This window comes from Pleuronectes platessa, chromosome 8 (genome assembly GCF_947347685.1).
Source record: "Pleuronectes platessa chromosome 8, fPlePla1.1, whole genome shotgun sequence".
NCBI classification, from domain to species: Eukaryota; Metazoa; Chordata; class Actinopteri; order Pleuronectiformes; family Pleuronectidae; genus Pleuronectes; species Pleuronectes platessa.
In genome coordinates, this window is record NC_070633.1 from 10633373 (window position 1) to 10659959 (window position 26587).

The 26587-nt window shown below is 40.9% G+C and overlaps 1 protein-coding gene across 1 annotated transcript in view; it reads right to left on the reverse strand.

Annotated features, from left to right (window-relative positions):
- tenm1 (teneurin transmembrane protein 1) overlaps positions 1–26587 on the reverse strand; it is a 164223-nt gene that overhangs the window by 105405 nt on the left and 32231 nt on the right. The window contains exons 3-4 of the mRNA XM_053429358.1: positions 18314–18557; positions 11383–11621 (exon numbers count right to left, since the gene is read on the reverse strand). Coding sequence (XP_053285333.1) covers positions 11383–11621; positions 18314–18557 — 483 coding nt within the window. The remainder of the gene's footprint in view (positions 1–11382; positions 11622–18313; positions 18558–26587) is intronic.

A 26587-nucleotide genomic window follows, 5' to 3' on the forward strand; every position in this document is an offset into this window, starting at 1 on the left:
TTGCCAAGTTCGTTTTCGCTCATACACATAGCTAACTGCGGACGGTATTCTGTCTGACAACCAAAGACTACAGCTGGCTTAGCCCAGCAGCGAACGCTTTCAAGAGCATCAGTCATTCGAGTTAGTGTGTAGTTTAGCATGTACAGTAAAAGCGATTGCTCATCCAACTTCTGCATGGATGTGTCAGCCTCTAGCTAAGCCACAACTTCTGAGGGACGGGAGATAGAAAGGCAGAGAGGGAAAGAAGGGCAGAGCGAGATAAAAAAAGACGGGGGAGAGCTGGAGAGGCGGGGTTAAGGGAGAAAGGGAGAAAGGGGAGACAAATGGGGAAAACAAGTGTGAAGGAGAGTGAAGGAGAGGGACTTCAGAGCCAATAAAACAAATCGGTGTCTAAGTCAACGTTTGAGTAGAGACTGAGAGCCTGAGGGTCCCCCTGCCCTCCCGCCTTTTCGCCTTTGCTCCACTCTGACAGACAAGAGGTACTAAAGTGTTTTTCTTACTCCCCTCCACCAAGCCCTTGAAAGCTACTAATGCTTCTGTCATGACTGTTTAAGTGTGTACGTTTACGTGCATGAGCGTGTATGTGTGACTGCTGACATTTGCTAGGGTTCAAGAGTGTGTGTGTGTGTGGGCAAGCAGAAGTGAAGAAATGTCTTCACTGGAATAAACCTATGGACTCGTCATCGGTGTGACCTTAGTAATCTGGGATGGAAAGTCCTGTGTGGATCAAAGGTCTGAAATGACAGGATAAAGGCAGAGCGGAGGTGGTGACACACTTCTCATGTCCTGAATGATGAGATGTGCTGTACATCCCTGTGTTTATTTACCAGTAAAACTCGCTGTCACTGTCATCGACCTAGTCACGGCAGCGACAGTGCACCAAGTCCAACAGATCGCGGCTTTCTGCTTCACACATTTTTCTGTTGTTTCTTTCATTTCTAATGACGCCTCCTCTCTCTTTCTCTTTCTGTCACAGTCCCCCCTCGCTGTCTCTCTCTCTCTTGACTGTCTCCCACTCACTGTGTTACTGATATGGCCCCTTTCTGAAAGCTGAGTCATGTTACAACAGACAGAATAGTGTTAAATGAGAAGGGGATCGGCGCCATGTTAGATTCCCCTCCGGCCACCACCATCTACCAACACTGCAGACGGACGGCGACTCGGAACTGCCGATCACATAGAGCTCAATCCCTGCGTGCTTCTGTGTTGGTTCGAGGGTGTGTGAGTGTGTTTGCCGGAGAAGATGAAAAAGGGAAAAAAGAGTGTGCGTTAAAGTGCACAGGCAAGTGCATGTGCTTGTGCATGTACCGGTGAACTATTGGAGCTATTGAGGCTATTTCATTGCAGCCTCTCTGACCTTCTAAAGACATTTTACCAAAGGGCTCTCTCACCATTCAGAGCTTTCTGACCAGTCTTTCGAGCCATTTAATGCAATTTTACCAAAGGCTTCTGTGGCTGTTAGGGCATTTTTTAGCAAAGGCCAGCGGGTTCCTTAGAGCTGCATCAGACGACCAAAACAGAGGTCTGAAAACAAAGAGAAACTGGACCAATCAATACAGACCCCAATGAGGCATGAAGCAGCTGGCTGAAAGAAGCTCGGCTGAGGAGCGCACACACACAAGAACACACACACCTTCACATACAAGCTTACACACACACACAGTGCATTTAGACTCAGATACACAAGTATATAAGGCTTTTTGTCTTCAGTTTTTAATAATGTCCAGCCCCAAAAAAAGAAAACCAAGTGAGCAGGTAGAGCAGGGCTGTTAAAAACCAATGTTTGTGTTTCCATGCTGCAAGATCACTGACCACACTTGACAGTAAACAAGCTCAGAAAGTGATTAGGACAAATCTTGAAAAAATGTGCTGCAAGTCGGGCATCGATGTAATTTTCACTTTGTAAAAAGTGGAAGTTGAATATAATGGGTCCCTTTGCATAGACATCCAGACACGCACAAATTGAGATACGCAGAATGACTGGAAGGTGGAATGCAAAGAGCAGACTACATTGCTCTACTGTGATTGAGTCACTTCGGGCGACAGTGTTGTTGTGTCCAACTAAACTGTGCTTCGCAAGAACACTCCTAATAGAACGGGTTTTCCTTCCCAGGGCCTACCGGAAAAAAAGGTTGTGGCAGCTATCTAACCCACTCAGGATTACTGAGTCACTAATTGGTTGCCAGTTGCCCTCCTCAACAGAGCTGCACAATAAATAGGATCGCAGCTCACCCGAGACAAAACAGGCGATTACTTGTTCGTAAATGACCCTTTTGGGGGAAGGTAACGTTTTATTAGGACCTAGCCAACTCAGCACCTCAACAGCCGTCACCGGAATCAGCCGGCCCCCTTTAAACTTCACCTCTGTTCCCCATGTCTGGCCTCCTGCCCACCACCTGCTATCAGAACAGACTGCCATCCCCAGGACTCCGAGTCGTCACTTGACTGAGGTTATTATTGCTGTGGTGCTGCGATTCGCTAATGAAAGCTGTGCAATCCACACAGCATCATCACAGAGATCACATTTATCGTCTTTTGCTGATTGTTTTGCCTTCCTCGTTTTGTCTGCACTTGCTCTGTAACACCTACCCAAAGCTTCAGGAACCGATATGACTCAATGTTCAAAACTTTTCAAATGGCTTTTATCCCACTCAGACGGTACAACCATCTCAGAGTTCAGTGCAATATGCTGTGCAATGGCCTGCAGATTGTGCCGTATCGCATATGGGGCAGAGTTCAGGGTGAATAGAAGCAGGAGATCTTTGGAAGAGTAAATCAGAACATTTCAGCTTTTTTCCAATTTAGACTTGGACTATCTTTTTTTACTTTAGGCATGTCTGTGTGTCCACATGGATTTGTTCAAACTCTTTGCTCCTTTGTCCTTTACATTGGCGCACTGCAAAATTAGGCCAAGGATTTTTTCACTGCTGTCTTTCTGTTGAGTTATTCCCTATAATTATTCTGCACACAGTTACTGACTGGAAAACTTGCTTATATGTAAATGTATTTCTTATAAAATACAAAGAAAAACATAAATGTAAGTTCTTAGTGTGACTGAAGAGCTCAGGATGCACAAGATGCATGGCTTAAATTGGAAATGGATCAAATAACAAGTTTTGATTTTCATAACAGTTATAGTCGTATCAGTCCTGATTTGTTGTCAAGAGAGATAGACCTTGGCTCTGATATCATCATGGCCTTAACTAAAACCTGCTGCAAGGGCTGCACTTATCGATTATATTTTAATCGATTATTCTAACTATTAATTCTTTCATTAAACAACCGATTATTTGTTATTAAAAAAGAAAAATACAATAGCTTGCTCAGTTAAATTAAAAATAATATATAAATCTACATTAAGCTGTCCAACAACAAAATAAATGAAAACCAAAGTAACATTCAAGTAACTTTCTAAAGGAATATCAAAACAATGTGTAAATCAGGGTTACCTTTGTGCAATTTGAGTAACGCTGAAACTTTGAGCTGAAGCTACACAGAGCTTTTTTAACAGGAATAATTTGTCATTTATATTTATTTCATAACCTTCTCTTAAATACAAACAAATCTGACAACCAACAAAGTATGCACCATAAAGCATTATTCCACAACGGAAAAAAAATTCTGTTTGAACTAATCTTCCTTTACAGTCCAATATAGTAACTTTCTGGTGTAAATTCAAGTTTAGCAGTCTATCAAAAAAAGGATCTTGAAGTAGCCCAGTAGTTGTATCAATGACTGTATGAAGTCAAAAAGTCAACAAATGAAATTAAGTAAGTATAATTCAATAGTATTTCAACAATGTTAATTATAAAGTTTCACACTGAACTGTACTCTTTTAATAAAATAAATATAGTTTTCTCGTTGCAAGTTAAATACGGTTTCTATACTAACCAAAGGGCCTTTTCTTATTATTTCTTAATATATAACTACATTTCACATATAAACAATCTCAATAAATACTTACAATACGAAAAATGAGAACACCTCCTTTCATCTTTGTTCCCCACTTTCTCATATTCAGTTAGAGAGGTAAACTCTTCCTTGTATTGCCAAGATTTACAACACTAAAGTCAAACACTAAAGACAATATAGCATTTTGAAATCTTATTATTTTTTTCCGATTTTAGACCACAAACAGATGTTACAGGTCTTAAGCATTTTGATTGTGAGAATGCTCACACTAGATTATCCAGTCAAAATGTAGAATCACGCACTTCAAGGGACTTAACTCACAGAAATTTGATCAAACATCACTTCAGAATAAATACAAAGAGGAAGGCGAAGAGGAGCTCTAAATCATATGTGACATGTAAACCCCTCACACTGGCCTGATAATCTGCTCAGATCAGCCTCAAATCATCAACCCGCTCGTGGGTAGGGTTGAATCAGATAAAAAATGGAAGCGATTATCTTCTTGTGTGGAGCATATATAAAGCTATCCCTCTCCACAAAAGTTATTATTTATGTTTTTCACATCTGCAGCTGAGAAGGTTTCTGTGTTCAAGTTCCTGGTTTTGCTATGTTAGCTATTAAACATTGATGAGACCCTGGAGCACTGATGCTGAAGGATGGATTATTACCAGCCTGAGACCAATGTAAGACAACTTCTCTCATGCCTGACGAGAGTTCGCTCGCTGGTCATTCTGTCAAATGCTCACACTTTTGGGAAGCACCCTCACAATCCTTAATAAATGTTGGCATGTTGATTTGATCAGATGATAAACCTATGGAAGGGAAAGTTTAGGGGGTTGGTTCCTAATTACATCACCAAGGAGGTAAATATTTGCGTCTGCATTGGTTTAGTGTGTTCGTTAACAGGACATGGATCACGAAAATTAATTATTCAATGTCGGTGCAGACACGGATCACAGGCTGGATCCAGGATGTATTTTCTTTAACATTTCGAGGGACAAGGTTTTTTCTACATTTTCCAATAGTTGTCAAAAAATAATTCATGGATCTTGAATAAAAATTTAGTCAGTCATGTGTAGCGGACTGATATCTCTGAGTGGGTGAAATTTGGCATAGATCCAAATGAAAATCCAAATGTAAATTTAAATATGGTTTTATATAGGTACTGTTGGGCCTTAGCGGAGGGATGTGCTATGTGGTAAGTTCTAGGTGAGAGAGATACGGGCTGAAGAAGTGTAAACCACCAATTTCCCTTAGTTAGGATCCGAGACACATAGAATGCATTTCCCCCAGGTTTTACATGTGAGCAAATCAGCATCAAGACCTGTGACTGTTCAAGTGTGATGATTTTACACCAAACCATCAGAGGTTGTGCCTCAGATATAGGAAACATCGTCAAGTTGTCAGACCAGAGAATTCCTTTATAGCTCTTTGTATCAGTTTTTCACATCTTATATTTAAAGTGCAAAGAGCATCTGACACCATTGTCACTTTATCTAAAGGCGCGCACAGCTCAGCCTTCGTCCGCCCTCGTCTCCACACTCCTCTCTCCAGCGTTTACAACATAACAACTTTGTCACCCGTGCTGCCAACATCTCAGAGGCCTTTAGATTTAACATGATGCAAACGAGCCTTAGCTCCAAACCTAGCAACTTTTGTTGAGCAGGCATCAGCTCCTTTCCTCCAGGTACTTTGATCAGCCTCAGCTCCACACTTCACACAGCAGCTGCTGGTTATGCATGTTGTGAGCCAGATTTAATCAACCGACCAGTAGCGGGCCTGAAACATAAATGAGCTGCATCTGCGTCAGCCACTGTGAGGAACCAGTAAGTCCTGGGCGATAGTCTTCCCCCCCACAACTTAGCAGAGCTTCCTCAGCTATATTTACAGCTAATTAAAAGATAATTGTTTATATTATCTTGCCACTTTTACTGCTTTCTAAAATAGCTATTCTTTTAATAGTCATAATTAGCCACCCACCTCTTTTCTAATAGAAACATGCTTTCTTCTCTTTGTATCCCTCTTTTCTCTGCTGTGGAAACCAGTTAGCATTAGTTGTTAGCTACTTTAGCATTAATCACGTGAAACGTGTTGCAGGTGTGGGTCGAGCCATTTGCATCCTAATATGGGGGGGTGCAGTGACTAACAGGGCAGCTGTCTTTTTCCTTCCTAATTCAGTCTGGTGCTTGTTTATATTTTCAGCTAATATCAATTTATTTATTAGATTAATTATCCTCCTTAGAAACTTAACACTGAAGAACAAACAAAAGTATTACACTATGCACAAAAGCAACAACAACAGCAACAGCAACAACAATAATATTAATACAAATATTTAAATTATTAAAAAAAGTTAAGCAACTATGTTGCTTAACTGCTTTTCTTAGTGGTTAGACAAATACATTCCTTTGTATTTCTTTTCTTCTCTTTTTAATTAAGTTTGGGGGGTCACTTGCAATTTTGGGGCGGTTCCACTGATAAAAACAAACCTTCCATTGCTATTATACGAGTGTGCATAGACTGTATATAAAGATAGATAATAAATCCGACTCCTGGGGGATATTGACCAAACTAAAAAGTCATTTTTTTCTCTTATATAATTTCTGTCATTTTAGGTCCGTTTCGATTTCAATGATGTTTGTTCCCATTTCATTTTTCCAGTAAGTTCCAAATGTGCAAGATGGCTGTGTTTGTATCCGATATATTTTAGCTTATTTTCTGGATGATGGAAGGAAGTGGAGACGTGTCGTCCATGTTTAAAAACAGTCTCAAATTAGCCCTTACTGCTCTTTTAGATGTTTATTTTTTTAGGTCTTTTTTTTTTAATAGAATACATAGGGGTTCATGATGGGTGACATGATTTCTAATCCATCACTGTTATCAGCCAATAGGTCCACTGAGTTTGACTCATGTCAGAACATCAATAGTGACAGCCGGCCGGCAAACATGGCAACACCAGTGTTTACACTCTCTTTTTTCGCTCTCTCCTCTGTTGCTGCTGTGATAGCAGCTGAAGGAGGGAGGTTTCCCAGTGCGGTGCATGTGCAGCCGTCTGTAGTCACCTATTTTTACTCTCACAAAAATGATGCAACAGCTGCCTTTTATCGATATTATTTGCTAATGCTACTTTTGATGCTGCCTTTCACTAAGATTAGGCTTAATGGGTTTCTAGTGTCATCCTTTCAGTGTCTGACAGAAAATGGATGACTAAAATGAACACAAAAAAAAGCCCTGGGTAATATCGCTGCTCCAAGATCATCACAGATCCTTAGAGTCCTAACGTCTCTACTACACATTAATGACTTGCACGTTGTTGTAAAATGTAAATGTATATCAGAGTAATTGTCCTTTGGGTATTAATGTTTGTAATGCATAATGTTGTAATTTGGATAGCCAGGGTGGTCAACAAGATAGAACACAATAACCCCCCCATTTCACGATAAGCTGTAATCAGCAGACATGTGATGGTATTACCTTCGGCTCTGGGGAACTACATCAAGAAAATTATCCGCAGATTTGTTGATGATTAAAGTCATAATTTATTGGAGCTCTAATAAACACTTTTGCTTTTTTTCATTTGAGTTCAGTTGGAGGCTATCCAGAGTTTGACCCCTGTGATTAATGGCCATGTTCCTAAGCAGATTCTCTGAATTACCATCTAACTGTGAAAGTAGATTTAGTGGGAGAAGAAGCGTGAAAGTAATGAACTTAAAGCCACTAACGAGTCATTGGGCTCTTTATGGAACCGCCTGGTCCCCTGAAGCATCACGTCTACTGCACAACAGAACTATAAAGGAGTGTGCACTGTCTCTGTGTGTGTGTGTGTGTGTGTGTGTGTGTGTGTGTGCTGAGTGACTGAAATGTGATTTGGATGTGATCATTTGATTGCAGGGGAGCTGCTGACTTGCTCATTTCACTGGCTTCTCCCTGTTGCCATGGAGATGATTATCTCTCATAACTGACACATCCCACTCTCCTCAACTTTGATTCAACAGCCGGGGTTTGTAACAGTTTAAAACAGCAAGACATTCATTAATGCAGAAAATACTCTAATTAGCTTTTTGTTTGACAGCATGATAGAGCAGTAGTTGGTAGGTCATACGGAGGCAGAACCTAAATGAGGTTCAAAATAGAAAATGAGTTCCTGGTCGTGTTGTCAGGCGCAATATTCTTTAAGATTACAGATGCAATCTTAATCTGTCCTCTATCTCTCCTTAAATGCCCCGTTTGCTATCATAATGCCTGCTGCTCATATCTGATGGCCGTGTTGTGCTTAATAACAAGCTACGACTGCGGGAGGGAGGGGCACGTTGGGAGATAAACAAATTAACAAAGCTATTCGCAGCCCCTCTAACACCAGGGGGTATGAGAGGAGGGGGAAGAGGGCAGTAGAGGAAGAGAGGAGGCCTGCCTTAGCTAATCACAACAGGGGGCATACACTGCAATCATTTACACACGGCATTATCTCTGCAATCATGCATCGTGCCATTGTCGTGCTAATTGGAAACCTTAATTTCTGACATAATATTATTGCATCCATTACTTGATAGGTTACTTTTCACCCGAATTAATTAACTCGTCACATAAATTGGAGAGAGAAAAAGAGCGTTGAGGATTGGCAATAATTTGAGGTGGGTGTTAAGAAAAGCATAAAACCTATTCAGTCAATTTCTGAGCGCTACATCGAGTTTTCAAGACCTCGCTGTTACAACACTGGTCGCTCCGTGCAGCGCCACTTAGCATGGGAGATCAGCTACCAGCTCTGATCCACAGTGCACCACGCACGACTGCGGCAAAGCAGTGCAAAGTTTGGCTGAGCATCACGAGAAAAGATGAAGATTCTGCCAAATGTAACAGCTGCGTTAAGATGATTTTCACCAGGGGGGGGGGGCTTCTCCAACAGTTTGAATGTTTGGCTCGGGCTTGGCACGACTGAAAAGGAATATGTCGAGGTTTTCTTATTTACCTAGCAAATGTCTTGATTCAAACAGCACTATCTGCTGTGTATAAAACTGACAGACAATCCACTCTTTATGTACCAGGCCTGCAGGATCACAACGAGAAGTGGATATTAATGTGAAAACTTAAGTACTGTAACCAACTTCTTCTTTCATTATATCTTTTTTTTCTGACTTACCTTAGTAAATGCTTACAGCTGAGATGCTTGAATAAAAGATGGTTTGATATGTTTTCTTGTAAATCCACTTAAATCCTCAATCTACTATCAAAATAGTCTCTATTGTCTGTCCCATAGCAGTAAACGAATGCTTAAGTGTAGTGGAGGGTTTTAATAAATAAAAAATGTAAAATAAAAAATGTAAATTATAAAGTCGAAATGATAATATAATTATTAAAATTATTAAAATATGTACAAGATATATCGCCTCCCTACCAAGGCACCGCAGAATAATCTAGCTGATTATATTTTGAATAAAGTTAAATTAATTATCATATTTTAAAAATTGAATAAATGCATTTTGCTTAGTATTACATTATTTCTGATAATAGTGATGAATCTTCAGCACATGATTTAATAAGAGACAGACTTAAAGCAAAATGCAGTGTAGCTATCATTTGATGAAGATGAGAATACCACACAAAACTACTGAGGGAGAGAGACATTTTTTCGGTTCCTGTCAGTGACTGTTAATTAATTCATTAAAATGACTGAATCATTATGTAATGAGAGAACCTAATCATCTGGTGGCCTGTGTCTCAACCTCTCCCCCTAGACAAAGACATTAAGTCCATGACCACTTTAATCTCACTATTTGAATATCTTTGATTTACAGGCTTACATATCATCTGTACTTACATCCCATACATCTTGGCACAGTTGCCATGGCGATGTCAACACGAGGATCAATCATTGCCAAGCAGGAGTGGAGCATGACACCAATTAAAAGGTGATGTCGTCTCCAAGTCATCACTCACACTCCTCACTAATGCACTAATTACCGGGGCCGGGACATTAATGGAATAGCATGGTTCAGCCTAGGGATTAACCTGCATGGATTCAACAGTATGTGTGTGCGTGTGTCAGTGTTGGTCTGTGTGTGTGTGTGTGTGATTAATGCAAACCCCCGCCTGCTCCGGCGTGACCTTGAGCACCACCACAGGAGGGAAATGAACTGGCTGGGTGGAGGGTTGGGTTATCTGCTCTCGGGGCGGTGGAGGGGAGACGGTGTGATGGGGCGGAGGGCCGGGCCAAGGTTGAGGACTCACAGGGAATTGGTGCAATCGGAGGGGATCGATAAATAAATGTTGTTTTTGACTTTGACAAACTTCGCCGATAATCCTCCAGACTACACTGCAACTTCCTCCAAACTCTTGTGACGTTAAAGATCCAAATTACTACTAAGTATCAGTCATAAAAGCTGCAGTTCATCTTCATTCGTGAGTGGCTCGGAAATAAGGTGCTTACTCAGTCGATACTGCGATATGACGATACTCCATACAATTAATATCCTGCGGTGAAAAGGTCAAAGTAAAAGTATGTGAGTATCCTCAACAAGAAAAACCTAAAGTATTTAAAGTAAATAAAAAGTACTCAAACTACTTTATGTTCTGTTGGGCAATATAGTCTGTAGCAATTCATTATATATAATCCTACCCTGTAAAATAAGTAATAACTATAACTGTGAAGTATATTGTAGACTATTCCCTTATAAAATTAGTAGAAATATATCAGCTCTAGTTCTTTGTTTTATTAGTCAGATAAGATGGGAAAAAGATATATTAATAAAAGTAGTAATGAAATTTGCAGAGCTGTGATAAAAACTAAAATAAAAAGTGAAAGATAAAAAATAAGATCTCAACTTAAAACAATTAAAAAAATTTAACATCAAAGAAAGCTCAATAAGTAATAGACTAAAACAAAAAAGGGTGGATTAATATAAAACAGGCAACATGGCTTAAAATTATAATAAGGTTAATGTGTGTGTGTGTGTGTGTGTGTGTGTGTGTGTGTGTGTGTGAGAGAGAGGGGAGGTGAATTAATAAGTACTTAATGTATTACATGTGCTCATCACAGAGTAATTACCAGTGTTGTGTGCTGTGTTCTTGGACAGCTAATTTAAATTTTGGAATATTCCGCAGAGTGCCAAATTTAGAAAACATCTCCTGCTGCTTTTAAACCCAACTTTTAATCAGTCCTTCTTTTCTCTCTATTGATTTTCTTTTCTGTTTCTGTTTCTGTTTTTCTTTTTCTATCCTTTCTTTCTTTTTCTTTTTTTTTACCCTTCGATACTTGCAGCATTGTGTACATGTAAAAGTTTCTGTTATTTTCTCTCTGTATTGAGCCCTGTTTGAATTAATTAGGCATTCTCTCCAAACAACGCCCAATTTCCTCTCTCCTTCTGTTTTGACAACGTTAATTCGTTAAAGAAAAGTCTGAACAAACGCACCAAAAACTTCCGTCCACACATGACAACATTGCATCCTCGGTAGTTGTAGTGCACTGTGACTCACCGATGACATATGTGAGCAGCAGGGCCAAGGTGAGCGTGAGGAGCGATGCAGAAACAGCAGTACACTTCCAGTTGCAGCAGCGGTGAGGCTTGTTAAAGGTAAACAGTGGTCGTGTCACGCTGCTGCGAGGGAGGGGCCGCGGCGGAGGAGAGTACACCGTCCCGGAGGTCAGGGGGTAACCCTGCCCCGCCCCTGACAGGAGAGCCGATGAGCCAGAGCCTTGCTTGAACAGGAAGTGTCTGTGGGACAAACAAAAAGCAAAATACATGGTCTGATTTAATTATCAATATCCTGAATGATCAATGAAACACAGCGCTCTTGATTAGAGACAACTGTCAACTGAATCTGTAATGACAACTGCTCCAGCAGATTTGAACCATATGCTGTATATAAACATGAACGACGGGCCTCCACTTCCTCACACTGTCCAGCAATTGAGCCAAAATATTCCAGATACGAACGCCACCATCTTGCAGATTTGGGGTCAGAGTCTACACAGTCTCAATGGATTTTTATAGCATTAATTAACTAGTTAAACCAAACATACTGGAACATAAGCACTTGAGACATATTTCAGTGTGAAAATCGACAGTATTTAGTTTGGTCCATGTCCTATCCACTAACACGGAGGAGGCTGGATTTAAGACCTGAACTGCAGGCAGACACCCAGTAATCAAGACCCTTTAGCTTCACTTCATATCAGTCTATGATTATAGCGGTGATGAAAGGAGTTAGGCCTACTTGAGTAAAAACAGTAGAGATGTCTATTGACAGTCATTGAGTCATTGATTCAATGCTAATCTTTGTTTCAATAAAGTCCCAGGAACTATGGCTGAATGCTATACACGATAAAGTGCTCCAAGAAGTTAAGCACTTAAATCTTTTAATTGAGTTAAGACACAAAGAAACGTTTTCCTCTGGCAGTGTTGCTGTAGTATAGTTTTGACAGTATTATAAAATCACTGTATGTTTTAACATTTGACACTATAAGAGAGGTGATGATTAACCACTGTGTTTTGGGTGGGTGCTGCAGGAGTGTAAACATCCATAAAGAGCTGTTATTACCCTAAACTCTGACAAACTAAGCCGTGGACAAGCGATCGTGACCTCGTAATTATTATAGTAGTAGAGTAATGTGTGGTTGCTGTAAAAAGGCCCTAGTGCTAGCTAGCCATACATGCTAATATTTGCAATCCTCAAAGCAGATAAGTTTAATCCATTCTCCACACTTTTGCATTTAATGTTTTTTTGTTGTTGTTCTGACAGCCAATTAAAAAAAGGGTGTGACCTCAGCTCGTGTTGCTTGGCATGAGAAACCCAATACTTGACAGAACGATCCATGCCTGTTTACGGTTGTTAAGCTACAACTGGACGATCGCTGTTCAGGGGACTTGTTTAGAGAACCGCCAATTAATTGCCGTTTTTATCTTAAGAGCAGGAAGCCTTTCCGCACTGTGTCCCACAAACTACCTGTCACCTCCGGGACCACCTCCTGTGTCTTTCTTAAGTAGATTATGGTGTGACGTTGGAAACAATCACCGTTGTTGTGCAGGCCTATCTAGGACAGTGATTCACTGGCTTTGCCAATTACCTCGGCACAACACAGACATCATCTTCTCCTATCTAGTTATTATATATTATATTATTCTGATTCTATTCATGCAAATCTACAGTGGAATTCAGTCTCACACTGAAGCACGCCTGACTGAAACTCATTTAAAGGGCCCCCAAGGTGGGAGATTTTAGAAGAGGCCCTCTCCTGCTATTTTTTTAATCACTGCATACAGTCAGGCTCAGGATTCAGATAACACACACACACACACACACACACACACACACACACACACACACACACAGACACACACACACACATACACACACAAGCAACAGACTGTTCCATTTTGCTGCCACGTGAAGTCCTAACTAAACCTTACCTGTCGAAAAGCTCTTAGTACTATAGGAGCATGTAATTCAGTTAAACCCTTGATATCCCACATGTTTGGCCGCATTTGTGTGCTTTTAATTTAAGTGGTCTCTTTAATTTGTAAGTAATGCATCATCAAAGATTAATCCAGAAAGCTGAAATCAAGGAAGAAAAGTAGCCTGAGAAAGTCCCTAAGCTCCGTGATTCCACTCCCAATTTATATTATGTTCCACCATAAATTCCGGTAGGTGAGCAGTATACAGCAAGTGACAAATGTAAAACACGGACATTATTCACAATTAGTGCACGATCACCATTTAAACAATAGAACATTTCCACAAAATGCATGCGAACAACTGCGCTGTAATATACCCACGGCAGCACATCAGCGTAAGTGACAGAATATTAAACCAGCATCTCATATCCAGGCCAAGTCCTTCATCAGAGAGGAAGCCCAGATTTAACCCCCGAAAACCTGCCTCTCCGGTGCAATAGTGGCTAATGCAGAACAGCACTCATATGAAGGAGAATGAAAAATCCCTGACAGCCAAGGATCAGTGACTTACCTATTCCTTTTTTAACTCATCAAAGTGACTACTTAAGTTGTACAGCTGTATTAGTTATGAGGATGGGGTTCATTTTCATTATGAAAAAGAGCACATTAGATGGCGGATGATGATAGGAAACCAAACTGAAGGGCAATTAATCTGGGTAGCATTTCATCTATATTGTGTTTGGATAATGGAGGGCGAGGGTTGGAGGGTGTCAGTTGAGAAGGCAGAAATATGGCTGTTAGGAAATTATGCAATTTGGAAAAGTGGATCTGGGGAGGCAATTATAAGTAGTCCCAGCCTTTCCTGGCCTCACTGACTTACATCAAAAAAAAAAATAGGAACAAAGACTGCTGGTGTGGAGAAATAAAACATGGCGATACTGGAGAGAACACCAGCGACATAAAAAAAACAAAAACAGGTATGACTCATTGTTTTTTTCCCTGCTGGGAGTGTGTGTATTTTCCATAACAAAAGAATATCTTGGAGCTCCTGGAATTCACAGACTGCAATGATTGCCCTAGGTTACTGCGTGTTCTCTGGGGGTTAATACAGGCTGCGAGTGCGATATGTTCAGGCAGACATGCAGCTTGCCAAAAGTGTTATTCTGTCCGTGCTGCAGCGGCAGGTGTGAGGTCACAGACTGCTGCAAGGACCACGGTCTCTGAAGGGCCCACAGAGGACAGGCCATTAGAGCGGGGCCAGACAGCCGACTGACAGTGTCGCTGGACACCAGACTGCGGCACCCGCCTTTACACCTCGTCCATTTGTCCTCGACAGGAACTCATCCATCTTCTCAAGTCATTTAGTCTCATATTCAGCCTTGAATACGGATTGTACTTAAAACCATGAGCACATTTCTGCCAGTGTGGGAGAGTTTAAAGAATTTTGTTTAAATAATTCCGGCTGTGATCTCTCCAGGGTGTGCGCCACCTCACGCCAATGTCACCTGGGATTGGCTCCAGCTCCACCCCTCAGGGGATAAGCATTATAGATTAATGATGGAGGGATGGTTTGGGTTATATGCATGGCAGAATAAAGTATATCATTTAATTAGTTCCATGCAAATTATAGGAAAATATGTATAAGAAGATAATTTGCATTGGACTTTTTTGAAATAAATGTATTATTATTTGCAAGTTCTTTAATTTAAAAGGTCTTTTCAAACATTGAAGGAATTCAAAGTGCTTTTCCATGAGGTAAAACACTCATCAAAAAAAGTAATTAATGTAGAATAAAATTAAAAACCGCCACGAATTTGACAGGGGAACAATTTCAGTGCATTTAGCAAATCTCATCCCATTGATATTGACGTCTTGTTTCGGACTCGTTGATTGACCTAACCTGTGGTTTGATCGATAGAGTTTGTTCCCTATTTACTCTGTGACTGTCTGAGTGTTTCTCTATATTTGTGCATCCAAAACGTGGCCCTACAACTGAGACAGATGACTACCATCCCTCCCTGTTTGTTTCCCCACCTCTCTCCATTCACCCAGCAAGTGTCGGCTGAGGGCTGTGAGTCAGATGGGGGACACAGGAGGCTGCACGAGGAGCAGGCACACACCTAAGGGTCAATGGTAGTTCAACCCTGAAAGGACAGCGATAGACTTTGGACACACTCACACATAACGAGAGGGAGAGATGTCCCCACAAGACCAGCATACACAGAAAGATGTCAAATACAGGTGAGCTTTTTCACATAGCTGAGGCCAGTACACGGGTCGGGTCCAAAGTGGGGTCATTATTGCTCTGCTGAAGGTGGCCAACAAAGAAAAGGGGGGTCCGAATCAAGTTGAAGCACCTGCATTTGTCAACACTGCGGGCAGCCCTATTCGTCTTGTGCGAAGCTTTTAAAAATTCCTCACTGTTCTTCCTGGCTCCCTGCCTTTGATCTTCTCAGACAATATCCAGAGGCAACGCCCAGGAAGCTCTGAATTCATTTCAGACGGCAGATTTCCCCGGAGACAGGAAGAAAATGAGAGTTCCCGCTCTTCAGGAGGTCGGAGACTACGGCCCAAGGGCTGTCTCTACCTGGATATGTGCGAATGAGTGTGTGTGTGTGTGTTGCAGTGTGGGTGGAGGCCTTTGTGCACAGGTATATGGGTATATGTGGCAGGTGCGTGTATTATCTGTGTGTATGTGTGTGTGTGTGTACTTATTTCATAAGCATAAACATCGACCTTGTCAGGATGAGTTACACATCATCGGGACCAAAGCCATGGTCCTGATGAGGCTAAATGTCATCTCTGAGCTCCTGTTTAAGGTTAAATGTAAGATGTGAGTTGTGTTGAGGTAGTCATAGTTAAGGTTCAGGATAAGGTTAATTAAGCTTTCCACGATGAATGGAAGTCAATATAAAACTCTTAGAAGGATAGTTAAGCAAATCTGCGTGTGTGTGTGTGTGTGTGTGTGTGTGTGCGTGTAAGCTGACTTCACTGTGTATCAGCACAAGCACAGCGTAAGATTCAAGTCTCATTTCTTAGCGATAAGAGGCAGAGGAGAAGACAGGGTATCAGTCAATTTATTACAGTCCCAACATTTGTTATGCCTCTTAACACACACAGTGTGAGATCCAGTCAGATATATTGAATATCCATATCTGCATCCTTCCACTTACACAAGCCGCCTTCTCCAGAAACATAACGGATATGCAGCCGAATAGGAAATCCATGCACACTTCAGAAAATCTTAATCTTGGCTGACGCAATGTCAATACATTTCAATACAGATTCATCAGATTCGCATCAAGGAAAATGGAAGTATACTGGACACCGAGAGATATTAATTTTTTTTTGCCACTTTTTATTGAGGTCATAGCATCACTTATAATTCCATTGGCATGCTCCTAAATGCTAAGTTTGTAAACACTTGATACATTTTTAATCTCACGCCTGAGATTGAGCCGATAGCAGCGTCAGGGTGAAAATTATAAAATCATTATATTATTAGGATATCTGAGAATATGAAAGAAGAAGGGGAGGGGGGTGCTTGAATATTAAATCCATCCAAAACAGTTAAGCACTGAAGACCCAAAAGTACAGATAGAAAAGAGCCAATAATATCTGATTGATGTTAGGGAGGGATACTACTCTGTTGACTATGAATATGATTACATTTTATGGTTCAGAACTAATAGCGCACTATCAAATTAAACTTATTTGACTATAAAGTCCCAAATGTAAAAATGCATTATGACAAAAAGCCACCATCCAATATACAGAGCCAGTGTGGAAATTGCTTTTATAATCATATCTTTCTTTGGGAGAGTTCTTTATGTTCAGCAAATATCGTTGGAAAAATTTGAAAATTGCATAAATTTAGTTTATGGTGGATTTTCACTTAAAGCACACACACACACACACAAGTAATGTAATTACAATGCACTCCTGACAAGTCTTTTACACTGATAGTCATGTCTGGCCAGTGATTAATTTAAATTGTCACTGAATCTAATTTTATTCTTCCTACCCTTTAAATGAGGTAAGATCTAATTATGGCCTTAATGCATAACTTATTAAAAACCCCTCTTCTGGCATGGCAGCCTGCCAATCTCGTCCCCACTCATAATACCAGGATTCAGCTGCAGCACTGAGCTCTCATTAGACATGCAAACATATTCTTTTGCACCTTGCTGCTTCATCTTGGAAGCAGTTCCACAAATGAGGATCTCCTAAATTATTCCCTGATCAATTATTACTTATACAGCAAGCATATGCTTAATGCTTTTGCATGGGATAAAATTCCTGAGATTCGTCTCCCCGGGGCATTAAGAAACATTTTTCTCGGGTACAACAATTGAGGATGGAATCACAATGTGTTCCTGAAAAGACAATTTCTACTGGATACTGAATTTTTATTTTATTTTGAATCGTATAAACTCAGATTCACATCTACTGGTAAAACTGTCAGCAGTGGGGGGTACGAAAATGAAAAGAAGCCAGAAAAACCTGAAATATTCTTTATGACTTTGATGGTGAGCAGAGTCCTGTAATAATACCCCAGAGGCCTGTGTGGTGTTCCACTTACTGCTCACTACACATGCAAAACATTTCCATCCTCACCAACTCTTGAGTCCAACGTTCATTCCTAATCATTCTACTCAGATTTTTCTAATAAATTGTGAAAGTCTCCGGACTCCAGAGTCCTTAAGAGAAAAAAAGACTTCTTTAATCTAATGATCCTCATTTGTCAGATTAAAGAACTGCCTTTAATCAAGTGCCATTATGTTGAAGCTAGGTGGTTTGCCTGGAAGGAATCTTTATTTTAAAAGTTTCAGTACAAAGCAACATAGCCGTCTTTCTGGACTAAATGCGTGTTGGAAGGAAGCCCTGTATTTAATCCAAATGTGCTAAATCGTCTCACCTTTTTCCGCTCACTTGTTAAGTCAAAAAAACACCATGCTGAAAATAACCTTTTAAGGGGACATTAATGAGAGGAGCTTGTAGCGTTCTCTCACCTGGTCTCTAAGGGAATGTTGCTGTTGAGCACCCAGCTGTTGTGAAGCTGCGCCTGGTCTGTGCTCGAGCCGTTGTCTGCCCCCTGGCCCCCCTGGCTGGCCTGGCACCGCGTGGGCATGGTCTTCCTCTGCAGGCTGACTTGAGTGTAGGGCGCCGGGCGGGCACAAGTGCAGGCGTGCGGCGGCGGGGGAGGCGGCGGCAGCGGGCGGAACGTGAACTGCCCACCTGGACTGCTGGGCAGGTCTGCGTGGAGAGAAAAGGAGGGGAGCAGGCGGAGGGGGAGGGAGGGAGGGAGGGATTGAGGGAGGGAGGAACAGGGGAGAAATAAACATAGGTTTATTAGGAGTGCCGTACCATAAATTACAAATAAAAGTGGCGTGTTCGTTGACAGTTTATTGTTATTGCGCTGATTGATGGGCATAAATCAGCTTAAAAACTGTCCCCGTCCAGAGCCTTCCCTTCCTACCTGCCTCGATACACTTCCCGCCGCCCCATAAATAGCTTCTTGGCTGGCTGCATCATCCAGGAGTCTTTTAAGAGCTAACATCTCCCGGCTTAATCTGCACCCTTCAGCCCCAACTACCCATGTGATGTTTATTATGAGATCTGCAGCTTTGGCGGAATGAGCTAGCCAGCTGTAACTCCCGCACACTGGTAACCTCGGGGTCTAGCTGGGCCTCTCTCAATCCATCATTTATCATTCTCATTCACCATGACTCTCCCACTTCTCGCCTCCCCCCTCCTGCTTCGATCACTTTGCAGTCTGTCCTTAAACCGAACATAGACTAATTACAGTTTTGCCAAATGTACAAATGTGCTTTGTTTAATGTCAGTGTGTCTGCATCTGTGTGTACGCTCGCACCCAACTGTACGTGAGGCATCTCGGGACATTAGTTCTCTGTGCTCAGGCCATACGGCTGCAGCACGGTTGCACGAGCACGGCAAATCCCACGTCCCCGAAGAGCAGCCCTGTCCAGCTGTATTGACAATCAATGTAACATTAGCCTTGTGAGGGAGTAGGGACTCAAAGAATCTGGTTGACAGAAAAATATCGGTCCTCAACTCTATTCGCTGACAAAATGTCACCAATAATTTAGTATCTGAAAACTGTAGCCCACCTGGGAGATCGCCACAGTCTCCTCTGCTCAAGGAGTTAAAGTCAAACTGAGACGCACACCAGAGAACACATCGTTCAATCCTCGCCATATGAAAACGCAGAAAAGTTGGGTATTAAATAACCTCATTTTAGTTTCAAGCGTCTATTGCCTGCATAAAAAACCTGCATTTTAGTGGAATCTGCACTTCAGCTACCATTACGTTGAAAATGTAGGCATCATCTGTCATTTTTTCTTTTTCAAATATTGCCAGGAAACCGTTATGGAACATCAACATTTCAATATAACTGAATCTCCGCCCATGCCCTGACATTATATCGCTACTCTGGTCTCTTCACACCAAATTGCTGCTGCCTGTCTGCACCAGCATGTCAACCAATATGCTCTGTCACATCCACCAATAGGTACAATGTTCATCGACAGGCCACAGAGCACATCAGCTTTCAGGACTCTGACTTGTTGGGATTTCACATTCACAAGATGCACTGTATATTGTCGTGGTGTTTCTGGAATACTCTGGCGGAGCAGCTCTGTAAATGGTCTATAAACTTCCCTCAGTAATATTTCCAGCTTGAATGGCATTTTGAACACGGCTTGAAGATGGTTACAGTTATGACAATGATTCCTCTGCTAGCGTCTAAATGTGTGAGCATATATCCACATATGTGACACTAGAGATCCAAAATGACAAAAGCTGTTGAAAGGCTGACAACTTTTATTGATCTTCCAAACGGGCTGGATTGTCTCTGTCACATTTCCAGAGCGCACGGTAAATGTTTGCTTCCGTTCTCCGGGCAGACTGACACCACGAAATTATCTCTTCATTACTCGTGACGTGCCATTACTCACATCAAGTATTTATTGCATGGTGTCGCTGAAACATGCAAGGGGGGTTCTAAACAAACATTGTCCCCCCTCCATTGTTGTTTATAGCTCTGGGCCATCTGCGACGACGAACATTTCACACTTGCACATAAAATCTGATATTTTTAGCATGTTTTTGTTGAGTAGCAGCAGCTGAAAGAGTGCGTCAACTCAAAGTTTGGGAATGTGCTTAACCAGTACTTAGCCGCACTCTAGTAAATCTACAATGGAAACTTCTGATATGGACCTGAAACACATATACATGCACATTTAGCCCATTTTTGGGGGGAATTATAAGACACCAATAATTCACAAACACATTAATCTTCTCCTGGTGTAACACAGACAAACGATGTGGAAAAAAGAAAAAGAGAAGACACAAGGAAAAGAAAGAAAAATCTAAAGAGGTTCCAAATGAACTTATGTTTACTGAACCAAATAGACCTGAAAAGGAGCTTTTCTTCTCTTCTCCCACACTTTCTGTAACTAATTTATAAATTGCCCACATACACAGCCGACTCAATCTTTGCACATCATCCATATTTACAAAATCAATATCTTTTCTTATCAGTCAAAACAGAGCATTACACAGTTCACAATAAACAGGAATACAGAAAACAAAATGAAACTCATTTTCTACCTCATTCAGCACCAACGTTAAACTTATATATAGTACTATATAATATTGTTTTGTACCATATATCGTACATAACTTTAAATCACATGGAAATTGCCAGCTTATCTGAGAGAGACTGAATCCGCATGTGAGCGGGAGAGATGACAGGAATGTATTTGTGTCATTACCTGGCGCTGCTATTTAGTCTAAACTAATGGCTGTGGGAAATGGAAGTTATTTTCGTCTGAACCACCTCTAAGTTTTAAAATTACTCGCTTAGGGAAAACCGACAGAACATTTTTGGAGCACCACTGCACTGTGTGTTATTTTAATGCACCAGGCGCTTTAGAGTGTTTTGTTTTTAGTTTTGCTTTTTTTTGCAGTCTATCTGATTCATCAGTAGCTGGCAGTGCTCTGAGTCCAGCCAAGGATCCTGCACTTTCAAAGGTTTCTCTCTAAATACTCGAGGAAGGAACTGTAGCAGTTGTTATAAATATATATATCTCTAAAAGAGCTGGACACTTGAGTTGAGAGTTTGTACTGAGGTTGCAACTGAGGCAATAAGTCAACTTTAGATTTAACTTTGTTGACTTCAGATTTGATTCAGAATATGTTAACACTAAAATGAATTTAGAGCAATGGAAGGCGTCCACAAACTGTAAAGCAACTGTGAACAACTGTGAACAAGTTGTTCTTCAACAACAAGTCCTTCCTTCACACAAGCGAAAGAAATGAGAAGTATAAAAAAATAATGTACATCACCATTGAAATATACTTTTACAAGGGAAGAATGTTTTATTATTGTAAATATTGGATCATAATTAGTAGGATTATTATTACTGATAAATTAACACGTGACCAACATTTTAAAGTTACAGCTGGTTCTTCATGTCTTTATAGTGTACTGCCCAGTATTTCAACCGAAAAAAACGTAAGAGTCAAGAGAAGTAAATATTACGCACAAGCAATGTTAATCTCCAAAGTAGCATAACTATGATCTATGGTTACCAACTGTAAAATAATAAAATAAATGCAGTAGAGCCAAAAGAAAAATATGAATGCTCAGGTTAAAAGCTCATAGTAGTTAATTTTAGAATTCAACGGTACATGTATTACTATTGGCTAGACAATATTGCATGTTAATTTGTATATGTGGAGCAATATATGCAGCTGTGTGTATATTAACATTTGAAAATGAGAATGGCTTTTCATCATAAATCATAAAAAACACCTGCCTGCATTTAAAGGTTCAGGTTAATAACACTGAAAATATTGTCTGTCAATTCGCCTTACTCAAGTGAATCAAAACAAAAGATCTGCTGACCCTACTACGACTACTTAAAGGTATTACTATTTACCATTTGGAAATGAAAAGGGCAACTCTTATTTAGTACAGTGCGTCCCTGAAGCTGGACGAATCAACCCATCACAGGCCCAGAGAGTATTCCCCCGTGACACAGTCGTATATTTCATTACACTTTCCCTCACCTGGTAAATGTGCATATCTTTCAAAGGCCATGTTTTTGTCATGGTGACAATAACCATGCTGACATTTTGCTTTTTAAACAGGAAAGTTCCAAAAGAGCACAGCAGCCGACATAATGTTATTAAAGGCAGAGTAATGATACGTCAACTGAACTATCATATGAAAAATGAGGGAGCGCCCCTTTAAATGAAACAAACATGATTTAATTCATTTTTCCAACTGTAAATTTCACATGACAAAATCTTTATTTTATACATTAAGACTTGAGTTAGACCCACAGACATCTAGGATGATAAGAAGTCAAAACCCTCAAATTTGAGGTTCTTTTCAACGTAACAGCTCCCTACGTGTTGAAATACAAATAACAAATCCCAAAATTTGTATCTATTGAATGTCGACTCTAAAACTCTAACATTATTATTAATTTAGACTTTTTTTTATCAACCTGAGCACGTTAGAACAGCTCTGGGGACACAGAGCCCCGAGTGCTTTGTTTATGTTTTCTGGCGAGGGAACAGAGGGGAGAGAGTGTAAAGTGGACAGGAAGGCAGGAGAAGGGACAGGGATTGATGGCCAGAGGGGGGATGTAATCTTGGTGAATAGGGTGACACGGGGGCCCGGGCTGCCAGATGGTGCTTAAGCAGGCCGAGCTGAGCCGAGCTTTGGGTCTGCACTCCTGGAGCTCCCCAAACTGCTCTTTTTCACACAAGGGGCAGGAACGGCAGAGAAAACCACACTAATTCATTCTTTCCCACAAAGTCATGTGACACACGCAATAACCTGTGTTGTGTTGAATGGTAGATATCACGTAAATGGGCGGCGCAATATTTGGTGAGCGAGGCAGGAGTTGAAAAACATCAAATGAACTCTGTGGGGGGGAGATAGAGGCCTGAGGAGGGGCCATCGCGGCTTCTGATGACAGTCTTGACAGTGTGGAGCATCCTCTGCCCTAAGGTTTCACTGGGATTTAACCCTCCAGAAAAAGAAAACAAAATTAGGGGGAGGGGGGGAGGAGTCGCTTATGAGATACATTCCTGGAATCATCAGCTTTTGGTTACATAAGCAAGATATGAGGGAAGCGTTTTATAGCCAGCGGACGGGGAGATCTGGGGGGATTTACTGGGAAATGTAACAGGTAACAGGTATTCAGGCCAGGCATTTAAAAAACGCTTCACTTTCGGTGAGACGAGCCTAAAATAGCACGCGGATTAAGTATTTATGAGAATGTGAGCATTTAAAGCCAAGTCATATTGATGCAATGTGAGGAGAGTGAGGGAATAAAATTACTTGAGCCTGACACACACACATATTAACGGTCGTGTTGTTTGTGTAACGAGTGAGCTGTCACGATGGTTCAATTCTCTCTGGATGGGGTATTAACAAGCGGGTATAAAACTGTTTGAATGAAAAATGAGTCACGTGTGCAAAATAAGCTCATTCATGAACGCTCGTCGCGCTCATTAAAATGTTCTACTATCAGTCTGGATGTGCCTGCCAGATGTTCGCCGCTACCTGTACACGTTTTTTTTTCAGTTTTTTTTCGTAACAGGGCAGAGACACTGCAGCAAAGCATCCTCAGAGAAAAAACAACACAGCAGTTTGAAGGTTTAATTACTGACAAGATGGGACATTGTTCAAATTATTAAGGGGTTAGGGTCAGGAGAATGGGAGAGTAATGAACTCTTTTGTTTTTCCGGAAGGAAGGGTAAGCAGAGTGTCTGTTCTTACTCCGTATATTCTTCTTATATTCATATTTTATTTCAGCCTAGTCACACACACAAAAAATGGAGTTAGATCAAAGGAAGTTGTAAGTCTTTTTTTCTGTGCTGTCGGTAACCGTCCAGCTTCTGCCTTTGAGCGTATTACCTTCATCTCATCAAATCACCATTTTGCATATTCTTCACTTCTGTACTAAATAATGTTTTTTTTTGTGGGGAGATGATTTTTTTATTTTTTCATTAATAAATAAGTAATATACCTCTGGAACAACACAGTTTGGTGACCAACACAAAGATACATTACTAGACAAGGGCGGGAACTAGATTTAACCACATGTATCAACGATACATAAAAATAAAAAATACATAGGTAAAAGGAAACGGGTCAAAATGTATGGCTTAAATTATTTTATTGCTGTGTGTATATGTGTGTGTGTGTGTGTGTGTGTGTGGTTGTGTTAGACCTAACTAATTACTTTAAATGTTGAGGACGTTTCACTTTACTGCTCCACATAAATACCTTTTCTTTCTTCTCATTTTGCAAAGCATTATATTTTCATCCTGTTTATTACATTTAAAAAATCGATTAATAATAAGAGGGGAACTGGTTTTACTGATCCATTGAGAGCGGGCAGGTAACATTAGACCCCGCCTCCTTCAATTAGAACAAAGCTCGCCGACAGCAGCAGTTTCACTGGTGGAGAAACAGTGAAGTAGACACGCTGCTTTCGGGAATGGGATCTACTCGGCAACTACTTTTACTTTAAGTGGATTTAAAAGCAAATACTTACTAACTAGAAAAGTAAACGTGCTTGTTGTCTATTTATTTTTAACTGAAGTGTTTACATCAGTTAAAATGTTTTTATTCCACGACTGCCGTTTTGTCATATTAACCATGAATATATCATTAAGGTATATTAATAGAAGTGGATAGTTTGATAAGATGGAATTATTCTTTTTCTATAACATTAAATATTCAGGCCCCTTCCCCACACCAAAAACTTAGCATTCTGTGTCGAACAGGACAGACTGCATGTATAGCTTCTTTAATAAGAAGAGACCACTAGTTTGTGTGTAGTAGACCATAACAACATGAGCCACAATAATATTAAAACCGAATTTTTAACCTGGTTTCCTCCTCTTCTTCATGCTCTGTTTGTTCATGCCCCCTTTTGTGTTTTTCCCCCTTCCTCTTCAATACAGTGCCTGGAGCCCGACTGCAGCATTAATTTCACTTATTACACTGAAGCTGGATGAAATCCATATAGAGCCGGACCTTTACAAAACCAAACCTGCCGTGTCTGACAGAGCAATGTGATTCTTTTAGAGAACGTTTAACTACTATTGTTGGACCAAAGCCCAGCAAAAAAAAAAACATCATCCACCCCACTCTAAAAATAAAAGCTTAATAATTTCCCCCAGGATAGCTTTTCATCTATCTCGCTCGTTAATTGACTTGCATTAAACTGCCACAAAGTTTATTCCATTGCTGTGCGACGATGAAATAAATAATTAACCCCATAAAAGGGTCAGTCAAGTGAAATTAGAACTGGCTGGTTTTTGTTCGTCTTCCTCTCGGTAATGAGATGGGATCCCGCCCGAGCTGACCATCTGACTCTCTGTAATCATTTGTCTCTGTCTTAGCGGAGTTCCTGACAAGAGATAACACATTATATCATCAGATTGTATGAGCTCCAATATGACTCCCACTCATCGGTCGGTTTGCTGATGAAAGGCCCGTGAAGGATGGTAATATCGATAACAGCAACGGCTACTGTACGATAAAGCAGCCTAATGCTGCTAATGATCTCCGCCACGACGATGATGAAGCTGATGAAGATGACGTTACTGATAATGCCAGTGATGACAATAACAAAGATAATGACGATAACATTGGATAATAACGGTGCTAACAGTGATTATAAAAAACTGTGGCGATGGCAGCCGAAACACTGATAATTGCGCTGATGACAGAGCGCTCCCAGGCAGCAATTAGAATAAAAACAGCCATTGATTCATCTCTGCAGACGTGGTGGGGAGGGGGGGGGGTTAAACTGTGAGATTAAACAAAGTGACACAATCATGTTGTCCAACTGGAGCAAGAAAATCCAAATGAAGAAAAGAGAGTGAACGATCAGCCTCTGCCTCTAATATAGTCAATCTTCGTGCAGACCCTGATAATTAGCAGCAATGCATCATCCGCCTTTTTCATACCGGAGGACTTGCTCGGCGTGCGTGCCGCCGTGCGTGCGCGTCGGTACGTGCGTGCAAGTGTCTGCGTCTAAGGTGTAAATCTATGTGCAAATTTGTGTAATTGCTTGTTTGTACCCCCATCTTCAAAAACAACTCCGGAGCAACTCGACAATCATGTTTAGGCTGCAGGTGATTCTGAAAGTAGCATTTCCCTGGAGAGGGTGAGAAACCTCCTGAGTCTGGCTCCTCAGCTCTACAGCAAGAGGCTTACCATCACTCAA